The 15857-nt window shown below is 31.6% G+C and overlaps 2 protein-coding genes across 5 annotated transcripts in view; one reads left to right on the top strand and one right to left on the bottom strand.

The window, feature by feature from the left end:
* Nucleotides 1–4100, top strand: LOC115874682 (39S ribosomal protein L13, mitochondrial). Its single transcript, XM_030889907.1, has 4 exons — nucleotides 1–239; nucleotides 294–417; nucleotides 3518–3672; nucleotides 3729–4100. The coding sequence occupies exons 1-4, from the start codon at nucleotides 216–218 to the stop codon at nucleotides 3960–3962; spliced, it is 537 nt and encodes a 178-aa protein (XP_030745767.1). The 5' UTR covers nucleotides 1–215; the 3' UTR covers nucleotides 3963–4100.
* The window catches only part of LOC115874640 (leukotriene A-4 hydrolase), a 22743-nt gene continuing 10902 nt past the window's right edge, over nucleotides 4017–15857 (bottom strand). For all 4 annotated transcript variants that reach the window (XM_030889852.1, XM_030889861.1, XM_030889868.1 and 1 more), the window contains 6 exons: nucleotides 13184–13252; nucleotides 12901–13076; nucleotides 9953–10139; nucleotides 9684–9890; nucleotides 9329–9473; nucleotides 4017–5083 (listed from right to left, as the gene is read on the bottom strand). In XM_030889852.1, coding sequence (XP_030745712.1) covers nucleotides 4452–5083; nucleotides 9329–9473; nucleotides 9684–9890; nucleotides 9953–10139; nucleotides 12901–13076; nucleotides 13184–13252 — 1416 coding nt within the window. In that variant the 3' untranslated portion in view covers nucleotides 4017–4451. The remainder of the gene's footprint in view (nucleotides 5084–9328; nucleotides 9474–9683; nucleotides 9891–9952; nucleotides 10140–12900; nucleotides 13077–13183; nucleotides 13253–15857) is intronic.

Consider the following 15857-nt stretch of genomic DNA (forward strand, 5'->3'; position numbering starts at 1 on the left):
TCTAGTTCACATATGGTTTAATATAACCTAACTAATTATGCTAAATTCTTGCTAAATTCACATAATATAAATAAGAAAGTTGTGTAGGAAATCTTTGTAGGAAATGTTACTTTTTTATTAAACTAGATTTTCTCTAATAGTATTCCATTAATGTCATTTACCGTAATTTCTTATTAATTTTAAAGCATCTCTGTAAGGCCTGGTAAAGCACTACAATGTCGACTTTAAAGCGAGTGCAGGTACGAAAAGTGGTATTGTAAAATTTATTTTTTCTGATATTTTTGAATTTTTAGCAATGGGCAACTTTTGCGAGAATATGGCATATTTATGATGCTACATGGCAGAATCCTTTTAAATCTGCGGAATTATTGAAAAAGTTTCTTATGGGTGTACATAAACCTATATATCATCCGATGAGTAAGTCTAATATCTGTAAATATATTTTATAATTAGAACATCAGATTCATGCTTTGAATAAAAAGATTAGGAAAAGAGCATATCAATAAACGGTAATCCTGCAGTTTAGGCCGACAAAAAATTGCGATCCAGATATTGACCGCTGTGTTGCCAAACTTAAGAATATAGGTTTGGAAATAGGGAAATCTGAAAAATATTCACTCTGATGTTGATAAAGATTGTATCAAGATTTTACTCTGAAAATATTTTATTGCATAGGATATTGTTCAACAATGCACTTTAAAAAGTTTGGAAATTCTGGCTCTCCTGAGATGGTACTTACGATGAAAAAAATAAGTCTCATCGATTTCCACCACCATCGACTCCAATGTATTCGGGTCCAAACCACCAAGTTGTACTGGGTGATTTAAGCCATCTTGTTCACAAACATCACAGCCAAAATTACACCAATCTATGACAGTATGTGTAGATCCTTCCCCAAGTTCAGCTTCTTGAGCAATATTCTTTTGAGGCATATCAGTCGCCCAACAATATATTAAAATTAAAATCTGCTCAATGCTTAAATTGCTTTTTGAGAAAAAATAATTATCTCGAACACTCTTTTCTTTGGTACAACTTTTACATCTCCAGATAAAACCATCAGAACACCTTGTTTTTTTAACTAATGTCATATCTATATTACAATCAATACAAAAAAGGAGTTTTTTATTAACTGCCTCCTTGCCACCCACTTCAACAATTCAAGTTTTGTATCAAAAACTAATCTTCTCAAATTGAAGTTTTCCAAGAGTAAATTCAGCAGCAATAATTTCATCGGGGTTTACAATAATCGTAGAAGCCATAATTCTTATGAAACTAAAAGTTATAATAATTGTTTCAGCTTAATTATAATTATATTCTGTATTATTCCCTATAAACCTTACCCGCCCCGCGAATGGGTAGTCGTTTGCTATATAAATTAAATGTCTAATAATAAATTAAATTTCTAACAATTTAAAACAAGGAATCACTAAATTCCGTTAAAAAGTTAATGTGTTAAATGGCAACGCCGCATATGATCGTTAACGGTTGCCTGACGACTCGCTTTATTTTCGTCGACCTAAACATGGCCTAAACAGCAGGTTTACCCAATAAACTTCACAATGGGGGATTAATATGGCTCTTGTTTACACTTTTGGTTTATACAAAGTCTGGCAATAGTGCGTTAGGTTACTGTAAGCTCCTAGAATAAAGTATTTAGGAATTTTGGATAAGTGCAAACCTAATGTGTGTACTAAGATGTATTTTAGGAAAATATTTTACTTTCTATAGACGACTAGAATGTAGAATGAGTGATAGAGGTGTTAATCACTGCAACCTTAAAGATCTCTATTGTGCCACCCTGCCTTGAGTTATAACTCATCACACAGTGTATAACACATCATACCCCTGTTGTAGAGGGGACAGGGTATTTCCCATCCTCTGACAACAGAGTATGTTCTTCCTCCAAGGGTACACACCCTTTCACGGTTGAAGTTTGGCCCTCCAAGCCCTTTACAGTCGAGGAGCTTGCCTCCGGCTGAGGGACCCATGAGGTTTAGGCTGAAGGATCTGTCTCCATTGTCTCCACCTCTTTAACTTGGTCTCTCCTTAGACCTGATACTGGTGTGGTCCCATATCTATAATAGAGGATATGTCCCTCTTTCTCTATTGCTTCCTGGGATTTGAGGTCAATTCCTATTGTGAGGACCTGACCATGACCGTTCTCGCTCGAGTTGATAACTCGCCAACTCCTTACTTTGAAGTTCTGACCCTGGATAAGGCTCAGTAGGCAGGTCTTGTCTTTCCCCTTGCTCCTCGGAAGAAAGACCGAGATGGCCACCCCTTTAGGGATGATAGGTGGCTAAAAAAAAGGGTGAGTGGATCGGGATATATATTATTGCATTTTTGGATTCCTTTCTAATCACTTGACATAATCCTAAGATATTACTAAATATGTTTTGATAGTTTCAGAGATATTAATAAATAAAAAAAAAAATATATTTTTTCAGCCTTAAAAAAATTAAAAATACAAGAAATGTCCTGAAATGAAAACTATATATTACATAATATACGTTACATATAGGGTTCCCAAACGTCCCGGTTTAACCGGGATTAACCAGGAATCAGAAAGTTTGTCCCGGCGAAAATTTTGCCTTGGCCGGGACCAAAAAAATCACATTTACATATAATATATTTGAATTTCTAATATTTAATGTTTTGTTTCAATTATTTAAAAACTTAAAAATAATTGTCCCGGAATCGCCGATGCTCAAGTTGGGAACCCTAGTTACATATTTTAGGTTTGCTTTTATACAATATTTCTAACTTGTTGATTATAGGAGCTACAGATTCCCGACGCACTATGGCTGGACCTTGTATGCCAAGTACACAAGTGGTCTGAGAGCGCAATAAGGCTACTATTAATTTAAGTTCTGACCGTTTTGACATAATAACTACTAGGTTTACTACCTTTGAACAGAACCAATTGTAGACTAATATTCCAGGTAATATACCAGGTGCCGTCTCAAAAGTGGCTCACCCTTATAACTTTTTTATTTTTTTAGATAAAAAAACGAGATTTGGTTTGTTAATATATGACATAAATTAGGATTGATTTACTTATTAAATTGTTTTCGGTCACTTCCTGTTTCACCGGAAATGACTAGAACTTTTTCTATTTTTAAATGGCATCCTCAGTATTTTTTTACTTTATTAATGAAAATGACACTCTGAATAGAATGACATATCATATATAGGCGTGAGTCACTTATGAGTTAAGAGACCCACTCGATTCGATATATAAAATAACCCCAGAAAGAGTCCTACAAATCTGAAAATAATTCAAATTAATTTTAAATGTTTCAATTGAAACGCTAAACAAATCTCTTAAAAATGGGGGGTCATGATGTTGAGATTTGTATTCATTTATTTTCGGTCTCTAATATATGAATATAACATAAATGATGATATATGAATATAGATAATGAATGTATAAATAATATTAGACTCCTTTCTTTTCTCTTCTCAAAGTCTTTTTACTCAAAGGATTCATGCTATATTTATCCAATTAACTTTGCAGATGACTGTGGTGATCATGTTGTCATTATAAACAGTGCAGACATTGCATTACCGGGAGATGAATGGAAGAAACGAGCTTATTTTCATCACACAGGATATCCTGGTGGCGCTTCGTGGACACTGGCTTGGGATTTACATAGAAAAGATGCCACTATGGTAATTGTTAAATCAAAATAGGTAAACACAGTAAACTCTTCAGTTTATTTTTTCAGATTTTGAAAAAAGCGATTTATAATAGTATGGATGGCAATTTGCAAAGAAGATATACAATGCAAAGGTTACACATTTTTCCAGATGCTAATGTTCCCAAACATTTGTTAGAAAATGTCTCAAACCAAATTAGACAATTAAGGCCAGTACCAAAGAGATTAGATAAATATAATTTGGAGGAAGTTAAAACATTTCCTAAACTTATTGATTATCCAAAAGATTATATTATTAGATAGTTAAAATAGTTATGTAACTGGTATAAATAATGTAGAAGTAATAAAAAACAGACAAACTAGAAAAATGTTTATTACAACAGTTTCACATTATAGATATAAAAAGCTAATTGGTATAAATAAAAACAATTTTCATATAAATTAATATTTTCCCTATTTAGGCTTTTATATATCACTTCTGAATTTAATAAAAAAAAATGATAGTCCATAGTATGAACAATTTTTAAATATATTATAAACTACATTTATTTTAACATTTTTAAGTCTCATAAAAATTTATGTTTTATACATTATTTTGTTAAATATGGTCTTAAAAAATGTCACCTCTCTTTAAAGAAATAATAGATCAGGAAACGACTAAGTTGATGATTTTTTTATTGAAAAAAATATGTTTAACTATCAAATTATTGGTAACATATTTCAAATTAAAAGAAAACATTTTTGAAAGCACAAAAAATATGGTAAATATCTGAAGATAGAATTAATATATTTTTATTCATCAATATGTAGGTCTTTTGCCAATGTATAGGCAGATACATGCATCATATTCTGTTTATTAGCTCTAAAATTATCTAGAGCCAACTCACGAGTCTTTTCCCAATTGTAAAGATCTCTATATAATGGCCTAACAAATTTCATTCTACCAACTACATTAATCCAGTGAAATACAGAATCAACTTTCTCTTCCCAGTGAGCCTTCAGACAAATTCTAAACCAGAGGAATTTTATTTCTGCATTTTTGATATTGTCAAATCCAAAAATGTTACTTAATACTTTCAGTTTAACAATAGATTGAGCTGTTGTTTCAGACAATTTTTGCAAGATGTATATTACCTGAAAGGTGGATAGTGTTTCTTTGTCTTTTAGAGTAATTGGAGCAGGCTCATCTCCATTCCATGCTGTAATCTTCTCTACAATATTATCACACACTACAGCTAAAGATGTATCATAGTCTGGAATAACAGGTGGCATTCCAGGATTATACAACCAAGCAGACCAGTCAATCTCTTGAAGATTTTCATTATCATGAAAATACTCTTCAAAATAAGCCTTAAAATCGTTGGTATCAATAGACTGGTACTTATATTTGTCAAAATATGATCTTAAAAACGGCTCCATTTTCTCTACAATAGAATAAGTAGTATTAAATATTAATTATAATATTAAATATTCCACACTATTTAATAAAAAAAAAAAACGGCGACATTATAGTATACATAGTCACTATGATATAACCATCGATAATTTTTATTTGCCATTTTTTATAACGTGAGTTACGAATTTATGGTCTAATATGAGCTCTAATGTCACAGAACGTCTGAGCTGTACAGAAGCGACAGTAAAAGGGGACCTACACGCAACGATTTGATCTGCATGCCAAATCACACAGTTTGGATCTTAAGATCAGATAGATTGCGATCTTTTCACACTACACATTCAGATTTTATAATAGACCGTTTCGACATTCTATATTCTAGTACATCTAGTACAGTCTATATTCTAGTACAGTCCCCGCCAAATCTGGTCTGTGCAGTTAAAAATGTTCAGTATGTGGAAAGATCGCAGCAGATCTCAACTCTTTAATTTTATCGAAACTGCCATTACACGTTGAGATTTGGACTGAATCGAAGGACTGTACCGCTCAAATCTCTCAGATATCGTTGCGTGTAAGGCCCTTTTAAGCTTTGAAGTGTGGCCCAAATTTTATGACTTGATCTCCATGCTATTTGGAATATTTGAAAATAAATTTGATTTTACAAAATTAAGAAAAACTGCGTTTAAAAGGGTGCTTTAAAAATTCAAATGTTTTTTTTCCTATATCAACTTTTGACATTTTCGCTTAAAAATGTAGTTTTTAAATTTCAATCTAGAGTGGCGTTAAAAACACTAATTTTTAATCAAGGAGCCTTGGAAAAATAAATTTGATCTTCTAATGTTTTTAGTGTCTTATCTTGGCCAGTTAAAAGACAGCCAAATCGTATTTTTAATCATATCTCAATTTTTTAAAATCAAACGAGCGTGGCTCATTAGTATATATAGAAAAAGCATTTTTTTACAACTACTCTGAATAGAATGACATAGCGACAATTTCAGTAGAAGTACCAGTGTGTGGTACCAAATTGTTTGTAAAAAATGTCTTTTCTAAATATGCTAATGGTAATGAACCACCCTCGTTCCATTTAAAAAAATTGAGATATCATTAAAAATACGATTTGGGCATCTTTTAACTGGCCAGGATAAGACTAAAAGCATTAGACGATCAAATCTATTTTTTCCAAGGCTCTTTGATTAAAAATTAGTGTTTTTAACGCCACTCTAGATTGAAATTTAAAAACGACATTTTTAAGCGAAAATGTCAAAAGTTGATATATGATATGTCATTCTATTCAGAGTGTCATTTTCTATTGAATAAAGTTAAAAAATACTGAGGGTACCATGTAAAAAGTTGCAGTAATTTCCGGTGAAACAGGAAGTGACCGAAAATAATTGAATGCGTTAATCAATCCTAATTTGTGTCATATACTAACATACCAAATCTCGTTTTTTTATTTGAAAAAATAAAAAAGTTATTGGTCTGAGCCTTAGAGTAAGACAATAGAGAGCGCGAGCCGATCCATTGTTTGGCTCCTTCGATGAGATACGGTCTAATGGTCTTGCGGGACAATTGTGCCATATCATGCAGTTTATCGTTATAACAGGGAATATTCATTATACATACTTATCTTTAAGTTATTTAATAAAATATAATTTATTGATGCTACGTGTAAAAATTATTATATGGTATATAATAAGCATTTACTAAGTGATTAAAGCAAGTAAAACAACAGTTCTCTTAAATAAAAATAGAAAAATAAATAATTTAATCTAATCAGCAGAAAATAGTTCAGTCAACGTGGCAACATTGGAATTCTTATCTGGACGTAGTAAACTGGCGGCACGTGTGTTTGCGATTATTTCGTTGTAGGTGTTTTTGTGTTTTCTGACTGAAAAGTAGTGAATTTATTATTTTAAAAAGTGACATTCGATATAAAAATTATAAATATTGTATAATCATGGTTGATATGTGCCAAGTTTGCAAGAAAAATAGTTCGAAAAATCCTGATGTGTCATTTCACAGGCAAGTACTGACCTACCATAAAATACGTGATTCTTTCGAAACAGTAGCGTTACATTTCATTTTAAATCAAGATTGATGAATTAAAGAAATTATTATTTAACCACATTGGAACTTAGTAATTATATACTATATAAAATATAAATTATTTTAAACTTGATGGTTATTTACATGAGAAATTTCATAGGAAGATTGCATCATAATCATAAACCACAACAAAGAAAAATATTTACCTAGACAAAAAAAGGCACTTTAGGTAGGCCCTCTGTAAATTGGAAATACCTACATTTTGTTCTTTGTTATGTTGCCTAATGCAATGCTCCCGTAAAAATCGTATGATCGCAAAAAAAGGCGTCAGTGTTGCCTTCAAAATTTCTGATCAAAAACAATTATTAATGATAAGTGTCATGGATTCCCGTTTTTATTTCGCTCCTACAAAGTAAATACCCATCTTATAGTCGAATATATTAATAATTCCTATATTTTATATTTTATGTATGTGTCTGTTTATGTATTTTTTAAATATATTTTTAATATACACTCAGATGTAGTAAAAACCCAACGGATAATTTTTTCGTCAAGTTTAATGTGATATTTCTTTTACTTTTAGCCCTATTTTAATGATTTTTTTGGCAAACTTTATATATCAACTTTAATTAATAAATTCAGTTTTTTATAAACTTCAGTATTTGGTTTATTATACAGGGTTAATTGTACGGCTGTTTTTTACGCTAACTTTAAAACATCCTGTGCAATAATTTAGTGAGTGACTTTTCGTAAAACAGTATTTTTCGATCAGAACCATGTCTCCTGAGCATTTTGTTTTTAACTCATGCACACATGCCTTGGTTCATTTTTTAAGAGCGAAATGAAATTGCCACCAACAATTTAAATGTGATGTTATATTTTAATATCCCGAGATGGGGCTTCGGGTAGATGAATGAAGAATAACATTAAAAAGAAACGATAATAATCGAAAACATTGCAAAATGTTTGTGGCCAGTTAATTTTGCTCTTAAAAATTAACCAAGGCGTGTGTTAACATGACTGATGATATTCAGGATGGGGGTTCTCACTAAAAAATAATGTTTTAGGAAAATTTGCTCTCGAAATTATTGCACAGGGTGTTTTAAAGTTAGGGTAAAAAACAACCCTTCAACTAATTTGTAAAAACTTATTGTAAAATTACTGTCGATTGTCATTAATTGTCAAAGTTAAACCTGCTTGTTTATATTGTAGTTGTTTTTTATTGGTATTTTTTAAATTTCACTCTAGAATGCTATGGTCATGATGTAATTTTTTATCAAATAAAGTGAAAAAAATTTCCTAGAGCACCATTTAAAATTCAAAAGTTTAAATCATTTCCGGTGAAACAAGTAATTGAAAACAATCAATCCCGATTTATGTCATTTAGTAACATACAAAATTTCATTTTTTTATTTGGAAAAAATCAAAAAGTTATAGGAGCGAACCACTTCTGAAAAACACAAGGTATGTGCTAATCGAGATTCACTGAACATGATTTAAATCATGCATAAAAGATATTTAAATTTATTTTTAATTTGGTTTCAAAGTTTTAGGATTATAAAATAATGAAAAAATATTTTATAAAGCATTAAATAAAAAATGCACCTGTTAGTAAATATACATAACAATTAAATTGATATATAAATCGGAGTTTTATACATAGCTTGAAAATTATAACTAATATGGTAGTAATTTGAAAAAAAATGTTATGTTAAATCGGTAATTAATAAAATAAAGACATTTTAAAATGCTATGCTATTAAATTTAAGGCGTCTTGTATAAATGTAAATCAAAATAAAAATAAGATTTTGAGATTTATACTAGCTAACACGGGTTTTTAAAGAACGATTTTAATTTTATATTAATTTAATTAAATTCATATTCCGGAAATTGCGAAAACCAGTACGCCATTGGATTAGTCCAGCCAGTATCGCCGCGCCAAATTTGCTGTCCCAAGTTCTTATCCCCACTCAAGGCTTTTCATTGATATTTTAACCTCCGTGATTCCATTCTAAGCAGGCTAAGTGGAACATGGTTGTAGTAGATTTATGAATGACTTGCTCCGTCTAGAAGTTTTAGTCTAAGGTCTGAGCCACTTTTGAGGCGCCCCGGTATAACTAAGTATAGAAGAATTTTCGAATAGCATGATGCACCTTTGAAAATTTTAATAGTTTTTCTCTATGATGAAAATTATCCAGCAAAATTAGAAAAAAATCATTTTATATACCTGGGCCACCGATCACAGATTCCAAATATCTCAAGAATGTCTGCCCTTTTTCATAAGGAACAACTGAAAATGCCTCATCTGGATGTACCCCATTTAAGTTAACAACTAATTGCGTCAGAGGATTTGTTTTCCCTATTAAATTAACCTAAAAATTAGTAATAATTAATATTAATATTGCAACACCTACTAGAGACTAATAACATTGACATTATCATAATATAGAATTTTATTACATATTTGCCAAGCCCAAAACTACACATTTATTATGTTAGAGTAAAATAATGAGGTACTAGCGCTTGATGAAATACAACTAGCTAGTAAAAAATACTCATTCAAACATTTGTTGTTTACTTACAGCTTCATTTAAGTTACTAATATGAATAAAGGCATCAAAATCTTGACTCTTTGATGACTCTAATCTTCCTTTTATCTTACGTTCTATAAAAACAGTGAATCCCTCATTCAGCCAAAAGTGTTCGAAATTTCTATTAGTAACCAGATTTCCAGTCCAACTATGCGCTATTTCATGTGCAATTACATTTGCGAGACTTCTGTCACCAGCCTAAAATTGAAACCATTAATTAAGAAATAAATTGGACATACTGTTTTGTTCCTTTTCCTTACCAACAATGTTGGTGTAACAAATGTGAGGCATGGATTTTCCATTCCACCATAAGGAAAACTAGGTGGTAAAACTAATAAATCGTATATTCCCCAGACATAAGGTCCGCACAAATCTTCTGCCGTTTTAAGCTGATGTTCGGTATTTGCAAATTCATAGGCACATTCTTCAATTATTTCTTTCTCAGCCCTATAAAATAAAAAATAATCGCTAGAAGGCATGGTATTGTAACAGAGCGTCAGGTCTATAGATAATATATTATGTTATATCTATCGTTGATTGAAATAATTGAGAAGATACCAAACCTAATGGGCGAATTCGTGACAAGGCTGATTTGATTTCCCTTTACGTCTCAAGTGCTGTACGGTAAAGCCGCCACTCGTTATGCAGCCAACGCACACTTATTTTCTCTAATTCGGCCAGCGAAGCATATCGAAGACGGTGTGAAACTGAAAGCGACAGTGTTGCCATATTAAAATGTGTAATATCTGTAATACGTTTGATGAAAATATCTTTGGATGAAAAATCCGCGTCAGTGTTAAATAAAACAAAAATACAAATTCTTTTATAGGTACTAAATATTTTGTATGATCGAAAAAAGTCGTTTAATTGGCTTGGAAATAACGATTATTGACATTTATCATAATATTTTACATATTAAGAAATAACAGCGACCTGCATTTCCAATCAAACTCTGACGCCGCGCCGTTCTTTGTTTTATCGTATAATATATTAAATTGTATAATGATAGAAAATCCGTAAATCTACGGATTAATCCGTAGTTCTGGCAATACTGTCTCCGGCAACCACCCACTCTGTCGGCTGAAAGCAGAACTATGGTACACTATTCTTTATCGGTTGCGCTGTAAACGACTAGCGGCGCAGAGCTAAACGAAGTCTCGGACATCCTGACCGTAACGCCAGCTGCATTTCGGACATATTTTGTGCCACGAAATCGCCCATAAGGTTGCGTATCTTCTTATTTTTTCAAACAACGATTATATCGGGGTTATTTATTATTTAGCTTGGAAATCGGAGTTGAAAATTAAATCCTATCGGGACGGGATTAAATCCTATCTACGACATAACCGTAGAATGGCAATAAGCATCATATCGGCCTACAGCTTTTGCAGGAATGGCTCCAATAGAACTGCTGGTGAAAGAACGGGACCTCATTTATCAAAGGGGAAAAGATTATGCTGCGGAGGCTAAGCAGATGACTTACTTCACAGTGGCAAACAAGATGGAATGAATACCAAGGGTGGGCTTATGAAAGACATTAGAAAATGAAGTGAAAGAAGATGGGTTGATGTGAATTTTTATACATCATAGGCTATGACTGGTCGTGGGGTCTTTGGCTCATACCTGCGAAGAATAAAAAACAGCAGGATGCATGCTGTTGGTTTTGTGCAGAAGAGGTGGATACCCCAGAATACACCTTGTTTGTATGTCCAAAGTTTGAAGCTTACAGGGTACAAACATAAAACGAGATTGGGCATAAAATTACGAAAGACAACGTAGTAGAAGTCCTCCTAAGAGGCGAGAACGAGTGGAAAAGTGTCAGCAGACTACGAATATAATGAAGGAAAAGATAGAAAAGGAAAAGTATAGACATTGTCAATAGAGGATACTTTGTGAGGTTGAAGTAATGCTTAGGGCAGTTCCGACCGCACTTGAGAGAAAACAAGGGAAAGGTTTAGTCGGTCGCTATAAGCAAACCCGACCAACAGGCGGGGACAGTCTGACAGCAGGGGTAGGAACTCCTGAATAGCGATCAGTAGCCATGAAGAATACAAAAAAAAAACAGATATTTTTAACATATTATATTTGGTTCTTTTGACAGTAAAATATTGGACAAAATATCATTAGATGGCTTTGATGAAAATTTTCTCGCTAAACTCTCAGAGAAAATAAATATACCGGGTCTTTCAAATTTGACGTTTACTATTGGGATTTCAGGAACGGTAAGAGATACAGGGCGTCTCAAATTGCGGCTAAGTTGCCTGTTGATGAGACCAATGATATCCGTTTAGAAATTGAACTTACCTTTGCCAATTCCGGAAATATGGTGGATATGTATCATAAATGTTTTGACATAAGAAATTATTTACAACGTTTTGTATTTTAGAACAATGGTCAATTTTATTTTTTTTTAAATACAGACCTGGATCTTTTATCTCTTTTTTTTTAAAGCTTATGATCTCTCAAATACAAAGATATATCAGACTAAAAAATGTTGTTTATTTTTTTACACGGACACAATCAGTCTTTTATGGGAATATTTTTAATATACACTTTCTTGGCAAATGTGGGGAGTAATAAGTAATAATTTTAAAAAAGGAAATAAAAAATCCAGGTCCGCATTTAAAAAAATATATATAACGGAAATTTCTTTTATTTCAGAAAAACGAAACGTCGTAAATTATTTTTTTGCTAAATCAAACTAAAAGGGAAGTTAAAAAAAATATTTGAGAATGTGTGAACGCAAAATTTCAGTTTTTCTGCCATATTTCCGAAAATTATAAAATCAATAACATCAGATTTTCATTGGGTACGTTGACAGACAATTTGTGCAACCCTGTATATCTTTATCGTTTTCAATATCCCAACGAGAGTCGAATTTGAAACATCCGGTATCATAAAATTACATTACTATGTAGTTAATGAGTTATATCAAATTTTCCAAATATTTATGAAGTAGGTACCCAGAAAAATTAATCTAACATATAAAATAGGGAATCTTAAATCGCATACTTAAGCTAACTGATAAAATTTGAATTACTAGGTATTAAATGAATTAATAATAATGACAGGTAAGAAAATAGTTAAGTTACTTTTAAGTTATAATCTGTTCATATGTAAACAACTGGATTATTATTAATAATCCAGTTGCGTCAAGCGAGGTCTTACTAATAATTTTTCCCAAAATGTTATAAAATATTTAACATACCAAACATGAGATCTAGGTCCAAGTTGTCTTGATTCTAAAACTCCCACCGCCAAAGCAATCAGATAAGACGGCATCGGTATTTTCTGAATAAAATGAGACAATTTTCCTACAGATAATTCTTTAGTGCCATCGCGAATGGCTGACATGAGAACAGTAAACTCATGGGGCGCGGATATCTAAAAATTAGTTAATATATAGATGAAAATATTACGCATAAATCTAATTTTAAGATTTAAATCTCATATAATAATTATTTTAGACTTATTCTATAGTATACACTTACAGTTGCTGTATATGGGGCTTTTACTCCTGGACTATCCTGACAAGGAAGTACAGAACGTGCATGTGTAGGCTAAAAGTAAAAAAAAATATACAGGGTGCGCCTCAAAAGTGGCTCACCCCTATAACTTTTTTATTTTTTCAGATAAAAAATCGAGAATTCGTCGGTGAAATGTGGTAAACTGCTAACTCCATTATTCCTAATTTTACAGGAGAGCAAAAAAACGGTACAAAAAATATGTATACATGTAGGAAGTATTTTCATGCGTTAATATGATAAAACTCAATATTTCGTGTTACGTCATTTTTTTCAGACACAATATGGAGATATTCGTCTTGCAGAAATAAGAAATAAAAATATACTTCTGGAGATAGCAACCTTTATTGTTTGAAATTTTGAAAATGGAATTGAATATTACCCAAACAGATTTAGAAATAATCAATTAAATTTAAAAATATGATATTCATAACCATATATGTTATTTATAATATCGTCGATCTAGAAGCAAAACATACAAGTCCAAAAACAAATAAATTTTTAATGCATTGTTAAAGAACTGAAATAGCAGCATTTTGGACTTAATGAATATGAAAATAATTTAAAAATTAAATTTATAATTCTTAGAAGATATGGTATAGAATCCTTCCATGCCTATCCTAATTTTTATACAACGGTAGTAGACCGAGCATGGAAAACAGTGCGTAATTTTATTAAATTTTGATTACTTTTCTATTTATTTTTTCAATTTTTATAAAAATTATGTATCATTTGCGTGGAAAAACATTGAAAAAAATAAAGCTGATTAGGTATTATGGAAATTCTTGTACAAGTAAGTAATGGATATTTAAACTATTTATAGCACGCCGATGAATTGCTCGTATATACAGAATTTCGTTTTTCCCCTTACCCTTTACAGATACCCCGTATTTACAAAACGGATCGACGCAGGGTCGGACTGGCCATATTATATACAGGGTGTATCAAAACAAATGCGAAAAACTTTAGAGGGTGATTCCTTATTCAAAATAAAGGGTAGTTTGCTTTATAAACGTTGGGTCAAAAGTCAACCATTAGGGAGATATCGCGGTACAAAGATGGCGGAAAAATAATGTTTTTATTTTTTATCTTGAAAACGAAAAGAGATAGACTAATGAAATTTTATGGAAGCATTACTGTTATGAAAACAAACTTTCAGGTAATTTTTTTACTTTTTTAAAATGAGTGGAAAGGGTTGAAATAAACTACCCATATCATTCTTGTTAACGATATTTAAAGAAAAATCTTATCAAACACATGCAAATGCTTTAATTTGGATAGTCTAGTTTGTTTAGAAACTTTTTTACCTCTTGTGTTTTTTTGATAAAACTCACCGATTGGAAATTAAAAAATAAAATGTAAAGCATTACATGTCAGGACAAAAAACATTTTTAGATTAAGAATCTAGTGATAATAACGATAATAATAATCATCTAGAAAATAACGTATTGCAGTAGAGTAATGTCAAATAAAATAATATTAGGAACATCTTAAAAGTAACAGCGGCCGACTAGATTTTTTTCCTAAAAAATTACAGCAGCCCACTAGATTCTTTATAAGAAAATGTTATTTGTCCTGACATGTAATGCTTTACATTTTATTTTTTAATTTCAAATCGGTGAGTTTTATCAAAAAAATACAAGAGATAAAAAAGTTTCTAAACAAACTAAACTATCCAAATTAATTTTTTTGCATGTGTTTGATAAGATTTTTCTTTAAATTTCGTTAACAAGAATGATAAGGGTAGTTTATTTCAACCCCTTCCACTCATTTTAAAAAAGTGAAAAAATTACCAGAAAGTGTGTTTTCATAACAGTAATACTTCCATAAAATTTTATTAGTCTATCTCTTCTCGTTTTCAAGATAAAAAATAAAAACATTATTTTTCCGCCATCTTTGTACCGCAATATCTCCCTAATGGTTGACTTTTGACCCAACGTTTATGAAGCAAACTACCCTTTATTTTGAACAAGGAATCACCCCCTGAAGTTTTTCGCATTTGTTTTGAAACACCCTGTATATAACTATTAGGGAGGCCCCAGCCTTTGCGGACCCCTTTATAGTTCATTATTTATTGTTAACAATATTTGCTTTTGCATTGCATTATGGCATTTGCATTGGATTGGTTTATCTTGCATTAGGGTAGTTCCCTGATTTCTATACAGGGTGAGTCTTAAATAAGTGCAAATATTTTCGGGGCTGGTAAATCTCCATAAAAGAAACATAATATTTTCTTTTTACCGATATTTTGAGAATCATTTGATTTTCTTATGTTCTAAATCTTATATGTTGCCATATTACAAAAAAAGTATGTTTTTAAACTAAAAATTAAAAAAAATTCCAAATTTTGAAAAAACAATTTCGCGCAAAAAAAACTTATAATCGTGTTTCTTGGGTCGAAATATATTACCCCTAAAAATATTTGCAATTATTTAAGACTTACCTTGTATATAATAGGGAAAAATTGGCCAAAACGTAAGGCGAAAAAATACGCAAAAAAATCCACACGGGCCCCTCCTTCCATTGCCACCCGGGCCCCTTTAGCCCAGTGCGACCCTGGATCGACGTACTGTACTAAAGAAACATAAGAGTAAGAATCCGTGTGTTTGCTTTAGCGTGATCTAGCGTGATAAAGGAAATT

Source organism: Sitophilus oryzae, unplaced genomic scaffold (assembly GCF_002938485.1).
Source record: "Sitophilus oryzae breed Bouriz unplaced genomic scaffold, Soryzae_2.0 scaffold_1018_pilon_pilon, whole genome shotgun sequence".
NCBI classification, from domain to species: domain Eukaryota; kingdom Metazoa; phylum Arthropoda; class Insecta; order Coleoptera; family Curculionidae; genus Sitophilus; species Sitophilus oryzae.

Bases quoted from the DNA above. Each gene is read 5' to 3' on its own strand.
- LOC115874682 (XM_030889907.1), top strand. From the start codon at position 216: ATGTCGACTTTAAAGCGAGTGCAG. The intron at 240-293 runs GTACGAAAAGTG...TTGAATTTTTAG, and splicing joins CGACTTTAAAGCGAGTGCAG to CAATGGGCAACTTTTGCGAG. The intron at 3,673-3,728 runs GTAATTGTTAAA...TTATTTTTTCAG, and splicing joins ATAGAAAAGATGCCACTATG to ATTTTGAAAAAAGCGATTTA.